General features: G+C 38.3%; 1 protein-coding gene across 2 annotated transcripts; it reads right to left on the bottom strand.

Annotated features, from left to right (window-relative positions):
- Positions 1-234: 234 nt before the first annotated feature.
- Positions 235-20,896, bottom strand: hrob (homologous recombination factor with OB-fold). 2 transcript variants are annotated; one of them, XR_008648774.1, is made up of 11 exons: positions 20,687-20,873; positions 20,491-20,541; positions 18,728-19,804; positions 17,679-17,762; positions 14,288-14,422; positions 13,604-13,712; positions 8,004-8,089; positions 7,401-7,523; positions 5,573-5,774; positions 1,285-1,463; positions 235-351 (listed from the first exon to the last, which is right to left on the bottom strand). XR_008648774.1 is itself a non-coding variant. In XM_055223624.1 (10 exons), exons 1-10 carry the CDS (start codon positions 20,687-20,689, stop codon positions 1,411-1,413), a joined length of 1,923 nt encoding a protein of 640 aa, XP_055079599.1. In that variant the 5' UTR covers positions 20,690-20,896; the 3' UTR covers positions 235-1,410. The 2 variants fall into 2 exon arrangements, 1 of the variants encoding a protein (XP_055079599.1); XM_055223624.1 differs by having other exon boundaries at positions 235-1,463; positions 20,687-20,896.
- Positions 20,897-21,151: the final 255 nt, after the last annotated feature.

Raw genomic sequence — 21,151 nt, 5'->3', positions numbered from 1 at the left:
CACAAATCTTCATCAAAATCACTACATTTGAAGCTTTATTAGATCTCAAACTCTGCGAGAAATACTTTGACTTTGTACTTTTGAAGTACATTTTAAACAGGTAATTTAATACTTGTACTTAAGTAAAAATATCACATAAAAAAAATCTACTTGAGTATTTTTTGCTCCAGTATCTGTACTTTTACTTAAAATTGAGTATTTCTTCCACCACTAGAGAAGAGATGAGAAAACATTATCTCAGACTAATTTATTTTTACACCATCATGAGACATCAGATTGTGTAGTTTAATTAAAAAGCAATGTCCACTTTAAAGCCTTTTATGACACTTCGATCAGCAGCGATGCATGGTCCTACAAGAACATAAATTACTTTCTTTGTTAAAGGTCCAATGTTACACAAAATTGACTCTTGTAGCTTTAAGCCGTGTTATAATGCTGTTACCTCATCAAAAACAGACCTGGAGTTGTGTTTTGTTTCATTGACACATGTTTGAGTAACACTTTATTAGTCTTCATGACATCACAAGGTGGAACAGAGCATTTTGAGCTTTGTAGATGTAAGAAGTGGTAGTTTTCATGTTAATAGCTCCTTTTATCTTTAGTTCAGCAGAGATTGGCAATTTCAGGACTGAAATCATCCAAATGATTCTAGTGAAGGTGCATGGAGTTTAAAAATACAATTAAAAATACAATGCACTAGGCACTTCCTGTATTACATACAGACTGTATAAAGAAGTGGACTAAGTGAGTGTCAAGTCATCCATAGCGTTTGGCTGCAGTCAAGCGAAGTGGGTGCTTAGCAACGCTGTCAATCAAACGCTAGCAGGAGCAACCTCGGGGAAAGAAGGCGCCTGATTTGTCTGTTATTAATGTTCATATCTTGAGTTACGGACAAAATGGCAAAATAAAAATGTCAGGATCATGTAAAGCAGGTTAATACAAACAGTTTAAGACCAAAATGACGAGTCTGGCTCCAATTCACTTTCTACTGAAAAACTGTGTCCCCTCTCTCTGTAACTTCTGTCAGAGTCCATGGAACTGGAAGTGCACCCATGATCATGTCCAGTTTGGAACGTGGCAGCTAGCAGGTTAGCCATGTTCATTTATATATACAGTCTATGATCTTTCAGTTTGAGAGAAGAACTCAGCCTAAATATACAGGGTTTGTGTGTTAAACATGTGTGAATGAAACAAAACACAACTCCAGGTCTGTTTGTGATGAGGAAACATTATAACATAGATAAGAAAATAGCATAATATAGACCCTTTAAACTCGTTACTTACAACTATTTACAACTTTTCGCACTTGGTTCAAAAGGTCAAATGTTAAAGGTCAAAGAAAAGACGCCTTCAGAAGAGAAGGTACAACAGTGGAGGCTTGTTCGGTGAGTTTGCTTTGTGCGTCTGCCATCAAACACTGTACAAGTCCTCAGGCAACTCTCCCAGGAGTTCATCAAGGTCATCTGCAACAAAAACATAAAAGACAAAACAAAGTAATGTTAAAAGTTGAATAACCCCTGTCTGCATCTGGTCCCACGTGGAGACTATTTCTGGGGCCATGGATCATAAAAACATTCACCAGATAAAAAAGGTAACAAAGTCATCCACACATGCGACGGGCAGCTGGAGAGCTTTCAAAATTTCACGAGGCTGTATCAAGTTGGAAATCATGACATTGTTCAGGCAAATGAGGGAGTGTCACAAAACAGAAACACAAGGAAACTGCTCCATGGAAGAGAGGGGTGTAATTCAAACAGTGAATAAAGCCGATAAAGATGGTACTCAATGGCTGTGTCCGAATGTTCACCCTAGTCCCTAATCCCTCGTTCACTACATACGCCTGCACTCTTTAGACTCATTCACAGAGCCATTCGAACACAATACCTTCAGGTCACGTGACTGGTGTTCAAGGTGTCGAGGGCCAAATACAGTGGGGCAAAAAAGTATTTAGTCAGTCACCAAATGTGCAAGTTCTACCACTTAAAAAGATGAGAGGCCTGTAATTTTCATCACAGGTACACTTCAACTATGAGAGACAGAATAAGGAAAAAAATCCAGAAACTCACATTGTCTGTTTTTTGTTTTTTTTAAAGAGTTTATTTGCCAGTTATGGTGGAAAAAAAAAGTATTTGGTCAATAACAAAAGTTCAAAGGGTATATAACAATGACAAAGGTCATTCGTCCATGCACTCATCGTTGCAGAAGCAATAGGCCCTATACCCTCCAGGGCCTCTAATCATACATGTTTTTGTCAAGATGGATCTCACATAAACAGACTGCATTTAAAACATTTTTAAATCCGATCTTGAAATTCTTTTAACAGCTTAAGCTAAGGTAAGCGGCTAATGCTAGAAACAATTTATTTAAGTGTTTTATTCGTAATCAGGATCACTTTTCAAGTGTGGGAAAATTTGAGTACTACCTTTTTCACCAACTGGATATTACTACTAAAATTGGTGTGAGCCCTAAATAGTGCCCCCTGCAGGAGAAATCACATTCAGACACAGCCTAAGAATAATTTCAGCATTATATAAAGCTCTAACTAATAAAAACAACTCTAAAGGTGAAAGGGAATTGGCAAGAAGAACTTAACATAAAAATTGCTGATAAAGATCTCTCGAACATGGAGGGAGTTTGCCTGGAAGAACCTCATTAGATATTTTTTTACACCTAAATTAAAGATTAAACTGGTAAAGATAAGGTACACTTTACTGTCCCAATAGGGATTTTGTGGCTCGGCATTTGACCCATCCTTCATTAAAACCTGTCAGGAGCACATAAGATAAATATTGACTCCCAAAAAATATACTTCCATGTTTCATAAATAGAACGAGAAGTCGATCTAGTGATCATCATGACAGGCCTCTGTACATCCATAGATGCTCATATTACGGCGTGTTTTTTTTCCCTCAAACTTAACTCATAACAAATACCCGTATCGCACCCATCTCTTACAGTGTCATCGAAACAAAAAAAAAAACTTCAGTTTGACCCTGCTCTAAGGTCGTGCGAGGCAGACAGCCAGCCACCGTCAGTGATGAGTGATTTTGTGAAAGTTTGTCCTGCAGTGCCCCGAGAAGCACTTTCCTCAGACTATTTTTTGTTGCGAGAGTTTGGCTGGCTTCAGGTCATAGAGTCGACTTTCACCGTCTCCAATCATCACAGGACAGAACTACAGACAGAAATAGCCCAACTCAGCAAAATCCATATCTACTGAGCAGCTCTGATGGTTTAAGTTTACATTTTAGAATATCTTACGAAAAATAACAAAAATAGCAGGATGTAGCCAGTATCGCTAGGGCTGTGCCAAAATTCAAAAAGATCTATTGGTTTGTTAGTACAATATGATCGATTTCACACTGAGGACAGAGTCAGGACAGAGTCAGGACTGAACCAGGACTGAACCAGGACTGAACCAGGACTGAACCAGGACTGAACCAGGACTGAACCAGGACTGAACCAGGACTGAACCAGGACTGAACCAGGACAATCAGCGTTTCAGTTTTCTGCAGCTAAAACCTGGAACAATCTTCTACTTAGAACCATTTGAGCCTGGATTTTAAAAAATTGCCTGTGTATATGACTGAACGGGTTTTATTCTGCCTCTTCTCTTTTAATGTTCATTTTTAAAGTTGTACAATTTGACAAAAATTCCAGTGTGTCCTCCTTCTCCTGCCTCTTTGTGTGCAGTGCATCTGCCCCCGCTCCTCCTCCCCCTCTCTCTGATCCAGCCGAAGCTCCTCACCTTTTCTCCTCTTTCTCTCCTCTGGTGCTTCTCATCATTATAACCCAAGTTACAGAAAGTAAACGACTATTTTCTCCCCATTTATGAGTGAAACTTAACACCTGATTTAGCACATGAACATCACACAGGTTTCAGCCGATAGATTTTTCACTTAATATATTGTACAGACGCATTCCAAACTCTAAACATGTATTTCTCCAGAATTATTGGTCCCATCAACACGAAATAAAAACTGTGGCACTGTGACACCTGCTTTTATCCCCTAAGTCCACCCATCCCACAGTTTATCACACGTGTTTGTGGTAAAGTAAAATTACAACTTCCTCACCCTGAAGCACAAAATATTAATTAAAAAAAAGTAAATTGTGGCCGATTTTTGCAGATAGAGGGACAGTGCCAGTTTTTATTTGATATTTCCTCATCATATCACTACATTGCACAAGTTCAAAGTGTAGATATAATGTATAAGCTCTTGAGGTAAAAATAAGTCAGCTATTAACTGATAATCAAGAAATGTGGTGCCCTTACCATGCAAAGTGCTGTTCGCTGTACTGTCTCTATCTATTATATGTCTATATCTGCATTGGTCTCTAAAGAGTTTTCAAATTTTAAACATGCATAAGGTAAGTGAGGAATACCTCTGGATCACTGCAAACTGTTTAAAATGAACTAGTTCCGTTTTTCGCATTTTTAAGGCTGTAGGAAAAAAAGGTTTATATCAGTTATCAGCTGCTGTAGGAAGCGCAGTTTCCAAAGGCAGCTTACAACACACATGCATAGAAGGTTAGAACAACACTGTTCAGGTGTTAAACTGAAAAACATCAATGTGTGATCACGCATTGACCCTGACTGCTCCTGTGATAACCCACATCTAGGACTCAATATAAAGGTAATTTTAGCATCTTTAGTGCTGTCATTCTGACCATTATTTTTTTTATCCATACGATACTTAGCCTTAGTGTCCTCAACGATACCGATACCAGTAGACGAATGTCAAGAGCAAAAAGATAACTAGTAAAAGTATCTCTCTGAAGAACATCGACAAGAATAAATGAGATTTTGAGACGAAAGTGTCCCAGTCAAATGTCTAATGGTCCTGATGATGAGTTGTGCTGATTTAAGCTCTTTTACTTTTCTCCTTGTTCACTTTATTCCACAGAGCAACGAGAAAAACTGCAGTGAGGCCTGGAAAAAGATTAGATCCTCAGAGCACATGGATCATTATGCAGAGTAAACAAAGTCTGTGATAGTGCTGATGTGTGGTGATAGCGCTGGTGTCGTGTCGTGATAGCGCCGGTGTCGTGTCGTGATAGCGCGATAGCGCCGGTGTCGTGTCGTGATAGCGCCGGTGTCGTGTCGTGATAGCGCCGGTGTCGTGTCGTGATAGCGCCGGTGTCGTGTCGTGATAGCGCCGGTGTCGTGTCAGCTCTGTTATTGTGTTAGTGCCGTCGCCGGACTTCACTCTCCGTAGTTATTTTACAAAGTTCCGCACCTACTCCAAAGTCTAAATGAAGTTATCGAAGACCTAACACAAATGCCTTTTCTGTCATTATTAGCTTAGTTTTAAGTCTCTGCAGAGCCTCCACAGTCTGCACTTAACCTGCTCTGGGTGTTAGCGTTAGCATTAGCCACAGACGTCAACAGCGGCAGTGCTCACATCTACAGCTCCTCATTCTGGAAAATACAGTTGTATCAGATTGGTGCTTTGGTTTGAGTACGCGCTCATACCAAAGTCTAAAAAATGTGCAGGTCCTGAGCTTTTGCTAACGCCAGTCTCGGTATCAGAACAACCCTAATCTTTAGACACAATAACGGTGAGTATCGTACCTGCTCCCCAGCCTGAGTCCTGCTCTGCTACTGCTGGCGTTTGCTGTTTGGCACTTTGGTTCACTGCCTCTTGATTCTCTGTGCTCCTCTGCGCTGCCCCCTCCTGGTCATGCCCCTCGTCATCGTCCTCATCAAAAAGCAGCTGCATCTTGGACACGGGCTCCCGGAGGACATGGGGGGTCGATGACAGCAGCACTGGCTCCTGGATGGACAAAAATTTGATAGATAAAAATGCAAGTGAGGTGGTGACTGACAGATGATGACAAAACTGACCTAATTCAACTACAGCTGTTTGATTATGTAAAATATATTGATTCTGATTAACTGGATCATAACTGAAACAAGGGATCCAGCTTCATCTGTGCTGATACCAACGCTTTGGCTTCAAGTATCTGCCAATATCCCATATCAACCAAAACTAGGGCAGAAACGCAAAGTATTGCTAGTTTTAACAAAAACAGCTGAAGTTAAAAAAGTATCCAAATGTGTGTTGTAACTGTTATTTATCATTTAAAGCAACTAAAATCAGCTTTGTAAAAATAAATACTTAATTTTATGAGACATTTTGGGCTAACATTGGTCTAATAAGACGATTTACTGAGCAATTTAATATCAGCTAAACCGACACCTGATTCACCAACATTTTCAAAAAACATAATTATTTGATATAATCATTTCTGTACTGCCAAAAGAGAGATAATGGAGCGATTACCATTTAAGGGAAATATTTTGGGATTACAGTATGTGTTGAAATAAATGATTATATCTTGGTTGCTTTAGTGATCTACAAATTGTGTTTAGACACATTTCTGATGAATATTCATAATATTGTCTAATTATTGTGTAAAATATCTACATTTAGCAGTGCACTACTTGAAACTTGTAACTTGTTGTACTAATGCTAAAGTTAATAATACGCGAATACCAGTAAAATACAGACACATAAAATACAATAGGAGACATTGTTGTTTGGAGTCAAAGACAGAGCTGAGTTCCTGGGGCCCGGTCATTGTTATTTTTTTTAAATTACAATATCTGTACAGTGGTCCCTTGTTTATCGCGGGGGTTACATTCTGAAAATATCCTGCAATAGGTGAAATGAAGTCATCAGCTTTATTTTTTACAATTATTCTATATGTTTTGCAGCTGTAAAACCCCTCACCACACACTTTATACACTTTTCTCACATTTCTCATTTGTTAAAACACTCTCAAAGTTCAAACATTCATATATAAACCTTATATTCCTCTTCCTCAATGATCGCTTTAAATTTGTTGTTCACGTGCCTCTGCTCCAGTGGGATCCGCAGTGGCGGCCTCTCCGTGCAGAGAAACACTTTTAAGTCCAAAGCGTTTTTGAAATTTGTCGGTGCAGAATGTTTCATCGACATTCTGGGTTTAGTCGAGGAGAAAACTTGCAAACATACAGCACTTCAGAGTCACACTGTGATCCAACATTTATGTAACTGTAACCCTAATATATTGTTCTCACCAGTCTCTTGAGGCTGTGGGTATAGCAGGTTACAGTTAGATTTAATATGATGTATTTTCTTACCGTCTCCCTTGCTTAAATAGACACAGCTCGTCTTTACTCAACAGCTTAACTTATCTCATCTCAGACATGGCATGGAGGAGACTGACAATGGTCTACAGTCCCTTAGCCAATCATACACTGTAAAAAAGCAGTCCACGAAACAGCCAGACCACAAAAAGTGAACCGCGATATTGTGAGGGACCACTGTATTTGATTGGAGCAATAATTGTAATCACAGGTGAAATTCACTTAACAGCCCGAAATCCTCAGTGCAGGTTTTGTTTTTTGTGCTCACCATGGCCAGAGGGGGGAGCTGTGTGCACGACATGCAGGCTCCATCGGGGGAGTAGACCCTGAGCAGGTTGTTGGGCGTCACGTTGAGATAATGGTTTCGATGGGACGGAGAAAACACCCCCACCTGGAAGAATAAGACGACGTCAGGACCATGTAGGCATTTTTATATTAGTTTCACTTTATGAACCCATTTGCCAATAGGCACACTAGCTAGCTCACTGCGTCTCAAAGCAATCAGTCACTTATTATTATTTACTATTTATACATGGAAAAACAAAACAAACAACCTATTAAAATTTAAATTAAAATAACGCCAAACCAATTATTTTTATATGTAGAATACTTCAGTTTGTGGAGGTGTTTTAATATTCATTATGCCTCAAAATTAGCATTAGCATTAGCACTGAGACACAAATATCTCTCTAAACACAGAAGAGTCCTCTGGTGAAGTATTTGTTTTATTCGTGTAGTGTTTAAGCTCCCTGTCCACTGCCTTATCTTTAATTATTCATTTTAGCGTGACTCGGCACAAACCTCATAGAGATGAACTGGACAGGAAGTAGTGACGCTAACAGTGAGGTTGCCAGACCTTCGGAAATCTCACCTGTTTAAGCAGCAGGACGGCCCCCGGCTTCAGATCTCCAGCCCTGTCCTCCAGTAACCGACGATGCACCGTTCCCTGCATCTCCCCTGTCAAATAATGATTATACAGATTAAACCGACTTAGTTATATCCGTATGTTGATTTAGTTAGAACCAAAATGCCAAATTATGGATCTAAGAGGAGCATAAGAGGGATCGGTTGGTGAAGTGTAGTTAAAGAATTTAAATGAGGTAGGATGCTAAAAACCTTTGCTCATTAATGCCAGACTGAAAACTTAAAAGTGAAAATTATACCGTTTCATGTTTTTCACTTTTGGCTGTGTACCTGGGGTAAATATTTATTTTAGTGAAGTTGCAGTTTGTGCAATAAAGTTCAAAATTACAGGACGTAGAGCCGAGTTCTCCAAAGGAATCTCTCCATCTGTGTCATCAAATCCATGGACACTAAACCCACATTTTTCCGACAGTTTAAACATTCATTTGTGTGCATTTTGTATTTGTCTGATAAAAAACATTTGATGACTTTGGAACATGTTTACATTATAGTAGCTGGAATTGCATACATGTTATGTTATACAGAGCACAACAGTCCCACCCACTTGGAAGTCGGCACCAGCTCAGGAAGTACATTTGATTTTTTCCAAAAGTCTATGCCATGGGAAAAATTAATTAAAAAACTTCAAAAAACATCACGGAGGCTACCCAGCTAACGTGCTAACTAATAGTGTATAATGTGGTTGTTTTAAGCCCAAAAGCACATTTAAAACACAATATTTGCCAAAATATTACCACACAGTTGCTTAACCCTGAGCAAGCTTTCAAACTTGTATTTATTTTTGGAAATTCTATGACAAAAATGAACGGGAAATTCACTTTCAGAACTGGGGGGTGGGTGGTCACTGTTGAGCTCCATGTCTGCTGCCCATGTCCAACCAGGAAGTAAAATGATAAACTTTACAATACACACAACTCATGATTTCACTACACAGTTCACTAGTTTGACAGTTTTTGTAAACAAATAAATAGATGAATAAATATGCACTTCAAGGGACTGAAAGACTGCAAAAGCTGCCAGTGGACAACAGCACTTGGAAAAACGAAACTTTTTTTAAATGGCCAACTCATAACCAAAAACTTTAAAAGAAAACTCTGCAATTTTATGAAAAACTGGTCAATAAAACGTCCACTTTTCTTTTCCCCGGCCACAGAAACTCTGAAAACACTTAACTAGTGCTAGTCTCAAGTGTAGATCAATGAAGTGAATGAGCTACGACCTCCAAATACACACCCAAGCCCAATCGATATCTGAATCGCTGTATGTATGAGGGAGATGAGTTACAACACAGCCCCGCAAAACCACAAAAAAAGATTAGACTGTGCAAGTTTATACTTCTTGGAGTAGCCTAGACCTCATACTTTTGCTCCTATTTGAGTAATATATTTGATGCTGTAACAGTGCTCTAACTTGAGTAAAAGTTGGGGTTCCTCGTCCCACTGTAAGAACATCTACAAGTGACAAAAGCTTTATGTTGCTAATATAAAATGATTTGAACATTTGTGTTTCTTGCAGCTCCTTCATATGTGATGCAGTTTTTGTAATATTTTTGGTCCATTCTTTGAAAATTGAAAGTTTTGTGCATCACTTTATGTTTCGTTCTTAGAATTAAATCAACATCAAATTATAAAAAAGATGTTAGATCCAGGCAGTTACTCTTTCCCGAGTAGTCGTTTTTCCCCAAATACTTTACTCTTACTTAAGTAGAAGTATCAAGTAGTACTCCCAAGAAATTACTCAAGTACACTTCTACTTGACAGTAGCTCAGAGGGTTTGTCCACTGCTCCAAAGGTTGCCGGTTTGAATTCCACCCAACATAAACAGAATTGGTAGAGCGGTCAGAACCACTGACCTACAGGTTGGCAACTCCTACAGATGAACGCTGTTGTTGTGTCCTTGGGCAAGACACTTAACCCTTCACCCCCAGTGTTTGCGTACTCTTGTGAATGTGTGTGTGGATGTGTGAATGGGTCCTTGGAAGTAAAATTACTCTTACTTGGGTAGAGGAGCCAAAACTTTCACTCAACACTGATAATAGAAACTGGAGACACCACAATCCCAAGACGTGGATTTAAAGTTTTTAACAATCTAAACAAATATTTGTACGGAATTTGTTGACTGTAGAACTGTGCATCTTAATCAAATCTAAAATGGCAACTCTTTCAAAACGTGCATGTGGATTAGAAACTGAAGATGGCAGGATTTTTCTGGCCCCTGGACGACAATCAACAATCTGCAACATTTGCAACACTGATCCTCAAAGCCCGAACAAACAACTCAACAATCCTAATTGTATTTGGCTGAACAAAATGAGCTGCAGAAATTAAAGGCTAAAATCAACAAGTTAATAAAAGTGGACAATCAATTTGACAATGTTTTTTTACAAATTGTCCTCAAATAACTTCTGTTTCAACTTTTAACGACAACAGAACACACCAGTACGATACATGTTTGACATGAGCAGCTTGAGCACGTAGACTCATGAATGTCATCTGACTATAAATCACATGGTCTGTATATTTTTAATAGACTACAACTACCAACTCGTGTCGCTTTTAGAAGCCAAGAAGTGGACAAAATGTAAGCGCTGAAAAACAACTATAGAACTGTTGCTATACGCTGTAATGATTGCTACTGCTACTACCACTACTACGAAATAAAATATATTAAGATTAGAAGTATAGACTGTATATTTAAATGGACATAGCTAACCTGCTAGCCACTGCGTTCCAAAGAGGAAGTGATCATGAGCGCTCTTCCGGCTCCACCAAATCTGTATAGAGGAATTGTTACTTACTTATCCACTAATGTTAATGTGCTGTTAAAACTAATCATATAATTGGGTGATCGTGCCCATTTAAAAAGGCACACAATGTAACTTTTCTGGTGGAATCTCTGCAACCTTTGTGTTTCCATAGAGACCGGCAGGTGACAGAACCCACTTCCCCCTCGCACATGTAAAAACTTGCATAGTGCCTCTTTAACTACGTGACTAACTGACCAACACCACATCAACCCTGTCTGAACATTAACTCGGTGTCAGAAGCACTTGATGCCCACCCACCACCAGCGATGCCAATCTCCTGCTGTTGAATCCGTAATGAGCTCTTGTGCTGCTGTAGAGTGCGGTTTGGGCCTCTTCAGTTCTGATTATTTGAACGCGGCATGTGTCTGCAGACAGGAGGCTATGGCAACTGGACTAAAAAAGGTAATGGCTGATGAAAATTGTCGCAGAAATCACATTTCCTCTGCGTCTTCTCTTTCTTTTACTATTGCTTACCTGAGTCACTGAGCAACGTGGATACTGGACTCAAAATTACACAGACAGCACTGGATGAAGTATACAGATACAGAGATCTGTCAGTCATCCAGGTCTGATCCATAGTAAAAGCTAACAGTAAAATCTGTCAACTGGACAAAATGTTGTAGGAGTGAAGACGTTTTGTCGCTCATCCAAGCCGCTTCTTCAGTTCTGGTCAGATTACTGCTGGACACTGCTTTATATCTGTCTGAAGGGAGGAGCTAACCACACTGACACTGAAAACAGCTTTTGTTTACAGTTTGTTAGGAAAGACAATCCTTCTTTGAACAAGAATGGGGGCCTGAGACATCATCTATCCCCTAGCCATTACTCCATCCTAAGACCCAAAGCAAACAAAGGAAACTAAGAGAACCCTACAGCTTGCTAGGATGCTAATAAATGTGAAAGCAAACATTAAGAGCTGAATGAATATGCCAAGTATGACTCAGGCACACTTGGCACATGAATCAGGCAGTGCACATTTAATGTAGCTAAATAGACCGAGCCTACATACCAAAACTGTAAAGAATAGGTATTTTTATTTTTTAAGTTAGCTCTGCCATTCAGACAGATATAAGGCAGTGTCCAGTAGAAATTTGACCAGAATTGAAGAAGCGGCTTTTATGAGCATCCAAATATCTTCACTACCACAAGTTTTTGTCCAGTTGACAGATTTAACTTTTGGCTTTTACTAAAGTTACAGAAGTAAAAAGTACAGTAACAATACAAATCAATTCCTTATTTAACTTTTCTTATGAATTTTGTGTATTTATTTTTGTTTGCTCAAATCTGAAGCTCAAACTCAAAAACTTTAGTCAGAATGTTACCACGAACATGGTAAAAATAACCCATCAAATCATATGAAAAGTACTTTTTAGAGAGCACAGATACCTGCTGTCAAATATAGTGAAGTAAAAGTAAAAAGTCTCCACTGTAAAATGTACTTTAGTAAAGTACAGATACCTAAAAATTCTACTTAAGTACACCACTTTATCTCCAGTGGTGGAGGGTAACGAAGTAAGACTAGGGAGTACATGCAATAAAAAAAAAAACATAAATAAATAACTTCAGGTTCATATTTTTTTCATTTCCTTATCTATCCTTTCAAAATTTTACACCCTTTTCCTCCAACTGTTTTACTTTTATTATTTAACTACCCACGCATGGCCACACACACACACACACACACACACCCACACCTCAAATTCTATTAAAAAAAGGAGGGATATGGAGGACCAGACTCTGAAAAGGTAAGATTATAGCTAATACTTGTAAGAATACCATAGGATTGTAGCGTACAGAGATTGAACTAGCAATAGATGTCAACATATCAACCTAGAATGTTAAGTACAACAAAAAGGGTTGATGTTTTTTTTTTTTTTCATGAGGCATCAACAAAAAGAGGGTCATTCTCTGAGTCAGATGAGGGACAAGAGGCTAAAATGGCTGTGTGGGGCCACCAGAAGAGGGGGGACAGGTGGTCATCTAATTTCATGCATCTTTATTTCTACAGGGACAGTCCAATGAGAACACTCAGATTTTTACATGAGTGCCCTGTTAAAATACAGAACAATACAAAAACAAACAAAACACATAACTGCACAGGTCCATTTAAAACATTAAAAACAGGAGCAAGTGAGATTATAAATGTTTATCGCCGGATTATTAAAGTGCATTAGTGGCACCGATCTATCCAGTTTTGCATGTCTTTGAAATGTGTTCCACTTTTTGGAAGCAAAATAACCAAAAGCTTCCAATTTTTTCCATTTCATTTCTAGTGAGGCCAGTTTTTAGATGTAGATAATCATGAGATCTTCTATTAAAAGTTCAACAAACACGTGAGATATTGAGTCAGTCTGTCATCGTAGTCCCTTATAAATACATTTTATACAGTGTTGTTCTCTTCTGACAGATGGCCAACCTACTTTTTCATAGAGTGAACAGTGATGGGTTTAAATTCATCAGCTGTTATGAAATGAAGGGCTGAGTGAAAGAGTGTCTAAAGGTTTCAAAGCAGAGGCTGACGTCTGCACGTTTGTTATATCTCCATAATCTAGGACAGAAACAAAAGGAGCTTTTCTGTAACTCAACGAGATATAAGATTTACAAAATACTTGGCACCACTCTCTGCTTGGGTCAGATGACACTGCACTTGCCCGTGATGATAACACAGCAAGAGATTGACACCCAAGACTAAAATTCAAGTAGTTTCAGTGTAATTACATGTTTTGCATTGTGGCCAGTACCTGTTGGGTCTTTGAAAACCGCTTTGGCATCCGTGTGAGTGGGAACAAGGCTCTTAAGCAGCACCGCCATGTTTGGCACTTTGTTTTTCACCAGCTGTTTGAGAGCTGCCTGCAAAAACACCACACAAAAGGTAATTACGGTTAGTATTGATTAACACGGTGCTGTTCGTGTGGCACAATAAAAAAATAATAAGACCAAACCTCCTCCACTTTATTTCTATTCCTGACTTGCCGTGTTTACAAATAGGATCAACACCTCTGGAAGATCATTAACATTGAAAAGGTTTACGCTGTATTAGCACATGAGGAAGAAGGGGTGAGATGTTAATGTGTTAACGCCCGGTTCGAAAGCAAAGTTCATGTAAATACGCCGCAGACGCTACGCCACTTCTTTAGTTATTGCCGAGGCGTCTCCAGGGGCAACCGCGCAGACCACGGCGGTTCCATTATGGTGATTGATGCGAGATTGTAGTGTTTATAATTACAAGCTCCTCCTGTTCAGCTCTTACATTTACTCTGATTATGACAATAGACCTCCAACCGCGACGCAGTTACTACAACAGCGGCCGAATAATACAGAAACTGATTGGCCTACATAATGACTCATTTAAAAACGGTAAACAATTTCGTGTGACTGTGGTGCACAGCAGGGAGGCACTCTCCTGTAGGGAATGCGGAGCGTACCTTCCGGAGCACCATGACAACGCTGTAGGTGTGGAGGAAGCAGGACGGGTTCCTCTCGTCCAGACCCATCTCCGTCTTCATGGAGGTCCACGCAGGTCCACTGAAGTCCTCCTCCTCTGTCTGCGAGCTGGAACACTAAACATGGACAGAGACTTTTACACACATGTAGATCATTATGCAATATGCAAACTGACATATAGGAAAATTTCTGTTGTCTCTGTTCCACCTTGTGATGTCATGCAGTAATACAGGAAGTGCTTCACTGTGTTTTTAAACTCCATACACACTGGAATTACCAATCACATGACATCACAAGGTGGAACAGAGCATTTTGAGCTTTGGAGATGTAGACAGACTAATAATAAAGTGTTATTCAATGTGTGAATGAAACAAAACAACTCCAGGTCTGTTTTTGAGGAGGTAAAAATATTCTATCTTGGTTTAAAGCTCAGAAGAGTCAATTTTGCATAATATAGGTCCTTTAAAAACAGCAAGAGCATAGAAATTGATCCTCTGCAGTGCCATCCTGCTGGGAATGTACGGCATGTAGTGCACACATTAGCAAACATTGCCACAAAAGTTTTTGGTCTGAAAGAAAAAAATACAGACAGATTTAAACAGCACATTTTCAGAAGCCTGTGATCAATCTGAGCGTTCAGGGTCGTGTTTAAGTTTTTGATTTTCAACAAAAAGGTGGGATTGACTAACTGAAAAATTTAATGCTAGCTAGTTTGTGACTGCGATTGTGTGAGAGACTTGTTTAACAGCACAAATCAGCTCACCTGTTATAGTTCCCGTTAAATCAGCTCTTTCTGGTTTGATTGTGTTAAAACAAAGCTCAGATTAAAGTCTAGCTTGAGGAAAAAAGCTTCAAACAGAGCAGTACATTACACTCCAAGGGAACATTGATGACATCAGCTGCAAAGTAGACTCAACAGACAACAACAAATACTCAAAAATCAATATAATAATACCATTTCAAAAGCTATTAAGGAAAGATCTAACTTTGCCCCATCTTTGTTTTCCTGCTGACACCTGTTCAACTGAGGTCAACTCTCTACATTAGCTGATGGATTAGTATCTGGGCAGGTAATTAATTTTGATTAGTTATTAAAATGTGAAAGGCTTGGTTTCCTCATCTGCCATTTTAACTTCCTGCTCTGGTAGTAATAAAACCTGTTCAGCTCATAGTTCGAATCATAATAGGTAAATACATCCAATTAGCAGATGCAGGCTTTGCCACTTTTATTCAGATAATTGTCAAGAGATACAAGATTGCATTTCGACTACAAGGTGGGTTAAGTGTCTTGCCCAAGGACACAACCACGGCATTCAACTGTGGAAGCAGGAATCGCACCGCCAAACTGTGCATCAGTGGATCTGACCCCATTGCTAAACACAAACGCTCTACCAACTGAGCTACTGTCGCCTCCTCAAAAACACTGTCATTTTGAAGTAAACAAGAAAAAAGTAAAGGTTAAAATCTATGAAGTAAATCAAAACAAATGCATCTCTGATTATCCTGAAATCCACTGACTGAAAGTTCATTATTTCGTTCTCAAAAGCAGACGACACATTTGTTCCACCAAGGTAACAACAAGTAATCAACTCCGTCAAAGGCAATTCCTGGTGCAATCGCTGAGAAACAAAGAGATTAGTCTGAAACAATATTATTCAAATTGTTCAGACTTTATAAACAAAGTGCTGTCGTCATATATATTCATAATGAACATGCTCACATTACTAATCATTGTGTTGATGTAGGTTATTTTTATCTGCTAGTAATGCTTTAAAGATGAACTATGTTGGCCAACTTTACTGGAGCAGGGTCCGCCACCTGCTTGTCTCCATGGAGATATTAACGCTTTGCCTGGATTGTTTCACAGTTCGACATTCAAGAATGCAGATGTATTCTTACAGGGTAACGTCATCACAGATCTGGCTTGTAAGTCATCATGTTTTCACAGTATTGGCTTGTGTAGCATTAGAAACAGACGGGGTACAAACGTTTTTAGAGTCATGATGGATGTAGATCTAAACTGGACGTCTCATATAAATGACACTAAAGACAACGTTTCCAAAGCCATTGTGTTGCACAGAGTGAACTTCTCCCTATATTAATGTTAATTTTATGTTGATTATTTATGTTTTGATTTGTTGTATTGTGATTTTAATATCTTTCTTATCTTTAAAGCACTTTGAATTACTTTGTAGACCAGTTGTGCTGAACAAATACACTTGCCTTGCCCATTATTAACTCTATAATTGTACCATATGTGATGTACTGTGTTGACATTTTGGGGTCAATGTGTGAAACTTAATTATAGCCATTATAGAGTCTACAGAAAATGGCTTTGAGAATCATCACTAACAATTAGGCAACAGTTAGGTGGTTAAAGCTCTACAGGTACAATCTCACAAAATGCAAATGACACTTTTATGGTTAAATTTTGTCTTCATTTAAATAATTGACTTGAGCTGCTGGGGTTTAGGTAGCTCAGAATTCAGATCCATCTTTTTAGGTTTAAACTAAGGCAAGGCAAGTGTATTTGTACAGCACAATTCATACACAAAGTAATTCAAAGTGCTTTACAGAATAAGAAAGACACTGAAATCACAATACAACAAATCACAACAGAAAAATCTGAAATAATCAACATAAAATGAACATTAAAGGAGAAGAAGAGTGCCAAATAAAACTTTCAGTCATATGCACAGCTAAACAGAACTGTTTGGAGCCTGGATTTAAACATTATCAAAGTAGAGGCCTGTCTCACATCTTCAGGAAGAGTGAGCAGACCGTTACAGTAGTCTAATCTACTGGAGAAAAACGCATGGATAAGTCTGGTTTTGACAGTATATCTTTGATTTTTGCAATGTTTTTTTAATTAATATAGAGAGCCATCAAACCCATTACTTGTCACACAAAGTATTGAAATTTCATGATGCCATTGACTTAAGTATCCTAAAGTCATGTGTAAAACAAAGTGCCATGCATTACTTGTAAACATTCAAAGATTCTTTAAAGATAAGAACAAGTCACTGCAGACTAAAAGGAACAGATGTATTAAAAAAGATTCAGAACCAAGGTTATGGAACGAAGCTCTGCTGTGAAAGGAGTTCAGTCACGGAACAGTCCTGACAAAGGAAAAAATGAATAAAATCGAGAACATACATGACATTTAAGAAATACTGAAAAACAGCCCATTAAGTCAATATGAGAAAGAAGTGCAGATATCTGTTTGCAGTGGATTAATGTTTGTGACGTAAAGGAAATGTTTTAATGTAATGATCAAGTATCGTCTGGAAGAAAATTTCTTGTATGTTTAACTTGCAACACTGTTAATCTCTTTTTATATTTTGTGAATAAATTACATAAGAGATAAATTACCTGGCTTGGTGACCTGGCCACTGCTCCGTGCGCTGGTGTACTGGGAACAGAAACCACTATGTCATCCAGGCTCTGACCCTGCGGCTGAGAGGCAAAAATCCAATTATCACATAGGACCAAGGTGGAAAAACAGACACAGAACGCATAGATTTCTTTGACATTCATTTCATTAGCGTCAGCATGACAAAAGCTGGTAACAAAAGGGGCTAGACAAGGTATTATTATGATATGATTAGCAGCTCTAGGTCATCACTTAACATCATTTATATATTGTAATGTGCAGAGAATGGTAATATACAAGTCAGAGCAATTCAGAATGGGTGAGACAAGACTTGCTAAATTATATCACCAGTCAAAAGTTTTGACACATCATCTTCAATGTTTTTTATTTATTTATTTTTACCACTTTCTTCATTTTATATACATACTTTATATATTTGATATCTTTTGCAAGACATATGGAATGTAGCCAAGAAAAATCCTTAAATAATTACAAAGTATTTATATTCAAATCCTCAAAGTAGCCACCCTTTGCTTTGTCAAAAAATAGTAGTTATTTAAAAAATTATATATATATATATATATATATATATATATATATATATATATATAAAACATAAAATACAGAAAATATAAAATACAAACAAAATGTATAGTTATGCAGTGAGGAAAAAAAAAACTAAATAGTTTTATATATATATCCTACTTCATATATTTGATGTCTTCTGTATGTACGGTAAATAAAATGTAGAAAGTATAATTATAAAGTAGTAAGAAAAAAAAAAAAACATTGAGTGAGAGGGTGTTTATCAATCATATTTAAAAACATTTAAAAACGAGACTTTGAGTGTATCTTTCAAGCAAGGGAATAAAGTAATATTTCTGCACATAGGGGATTAATGTTATAGTCTGTTCATAATCCAACTGTACAATACCTGAATGTCAACAAAGGTAAGTATTAGCATATTTTTATGGTAAAATATTCAGTTGTGGTTTTTTTTTCAATCTTACCCATCTCTAGATAAGTTATGCATAATCTTTATACAGACCTGTTGTGGTAGGAGTCCGGCGGGCCCAGGGAAGCGTCGTGTTCTGCGGCGGTTCGATTCAGAGCGGGGTCTTTTCTTTGAATTAGAGGCAGAAACTAACTGGACCAAGCGATTTGTGAGGACAGGGGTGTGGAGAGACGACGGGGTCAAAGGTCGAGGGGGAGCTGCAGGGGAGATGGACTCAAACAAGCCACGGTTGTGTTTGGATGATACTGGGGTGGACAGCGGCTGTCGCATCTGCTCTGGACCTCTTCTTAAACAGGGAGATGCAGCAGTGAGACCAGGGAAAACACCAGGACTTTGAGGAACAACTGACTGAGGATGCGGTGATGGGATAGTAGTGGAGGGATAAGGAATCGAACTGGCTGCAGAAGGACGTTCACTAGTGGACCCTGGAGGAGCTTGGTTAGCACTGAAAGCAAATCGAGACAGCTTACTTATCCCACTTGGTAATGTAATTTTTTGTATATTGTGATTACTACTGATAGAAATGTGATTAGAAATATTTCGAAGTCCTTTTGTAATTGCTTGATTAGTACTAGTTAGCCCTGAACCGGATTGCGAAATCTGCCTCAAAACACCACTAGTTTGGGGCACTGCAGCACTAAGAGGTCGCAGTACTTTAGCTGACGATAGCGCTGTAACCGTGGAGACAGGAGTAGTGGATTTTACAGGCTGGCCTAATTGGTGATCAGCTTCTTCTAGATCAGCCAGGTCAATATCCCAGTCGTCAAAGTCGTCTTGAGACACACTAGGTTTCCGCAGTTCAGTTTTAGCAGTAGTTTGTTGCACTGGTAAATTAGTCTGTGTATAATCTAGTGATGAAAGAGAGGAAGAGGTGGACAGCTGCCTGAGGCTTAAAGCTACGGTTTGTCCAGCAGTGGTCTGTGAGTTATTCCTTGATGTGCTGCCTTTAGGCTGGGCCACTGAGCTCGCTCCAATTTCTCGAGGGCAATTTTTCTCAGGCTCTAGGTGAGTAACCGAGGACGCACGTAGCGATGAGGATGACACAGCAGCTGCCCCTTCGACCGGGAGGGGTGATGAAGAGTGGGTTCCCCAGTCTGTCCCAAGAATATCCTAGAAATTAAGACATTTAAAAAATGCAATGAAATAGAGTAAAGCAATGAAAAGAGCTTGAACTAATTATTTAACTATTATTTGTTAAGCTCAAGATAATGATTTACACTGATAGTCAAAAGTTTGAGCACTCTCATTCAATGTTTTTTTGTGTGTTTTTTTTACTACTTTCTACATTTTATATACATATAGAAGACAAATATATGGAATTATGTAGCAAGGAATAAAAAATAAAAACAACTCTACTAAATATACATTTTTATATATTTTTTTAATTCAAATCCTCAAAATAGTCACTCTTTGCTTTGTCAAACTATTTAGTAAAATTATGTAACTTTTTCTCTTTACAAAATTCGATATATCTTGAATTATATATTTGGTGTCTTCTGTATGTATCCAAAATGTAGAAAGTAGTAAAAATTACTTTTTTTAAAAACAACATTGAATGAGATGGAGTGATAGTGATAAACTTTTGAGTGATATTGTAGTGTATATATTGACGACAGCAAAGGAGTGAGTGTGATAGATGGAGTTTTGAGAGTAGTAGGACTGTTTATTGTGTTTTTTCACTTATAAAGACACCATTTATTAACACTTTTCTGTATGCATAGATGTTTTTGCCTGGGATCCCAATTGGTTTGAGAGTTAATTGACTACAGCCTTAAAAAGCAGGTGGAAACACTCACCTCATCATCAAAGTCCTCTCCAATGCTAAACAAGCTATTCATTTTGCAAGCCTAGAAAGAGATCAAAACTTTAACATGGCAATAAAACGTGGTGTTCAAATGTTGCAGAAAAGGCGTGTCTTTTTTCTGTGTACACATTGCAGTTAGCATGTTAGCATCGTTAGCTCAATTGGTTTTAGTTTTTCTGAATACTTACCATCGCAGCGTCAAAATAAACAGATCAACTCGCTCAAACAACCCGCATTCATTAAATACAATGTGAAAACGTTATATCAGAATCGCTTGTTTTGTGACATGGCATTACATGGTCAAATACGCAAAACTTTTCTGTTCCTGTGAATGTTTGGGTCCGCGCCGCCACGTTCAAACAGGACGTAAAGACTTAAAGACGTAACTGGATTTGGAAGATAGTAAACGCACATCAAGAGAGTTATAAACCTTTTACTCGTTATAGACTGTACCGTTCTCACTTTTCACTTTATGTTTTGCTTATAAAAGTGTTCTTGTTTTTTTTTCTTTTGTTTGCAGAAAGTGTAAAGTCGAGGCAATACTATGAATACAATAATATACACATGCTTTTGTTTTAACATAAAGCAGACTGGAGTAACTTTACTATTTTTTACAATATTGTTACATGTGATTCTAATAACATATCCACCTC

The sequence above is a fragment of the Periophthalmus magnuspinnatus genome, chromosome 8 (assembly GCF_009829125.3).
Source record: "Periophthalmus magnuspinnatus isolate fPerMag1 chromosome 8, fPerMag1.2.pri, whole genome shotgun sequence".
NCBI lineage: Eukaryota > Metazoa > Chordata > Actinopteri > Gobiiformes > Gobiidae > Periophthalmus > Periophthalmus magnuspinnatus.
This window is presented reverse-complemented; position numbering and strand designations above follow the sequence as displayed.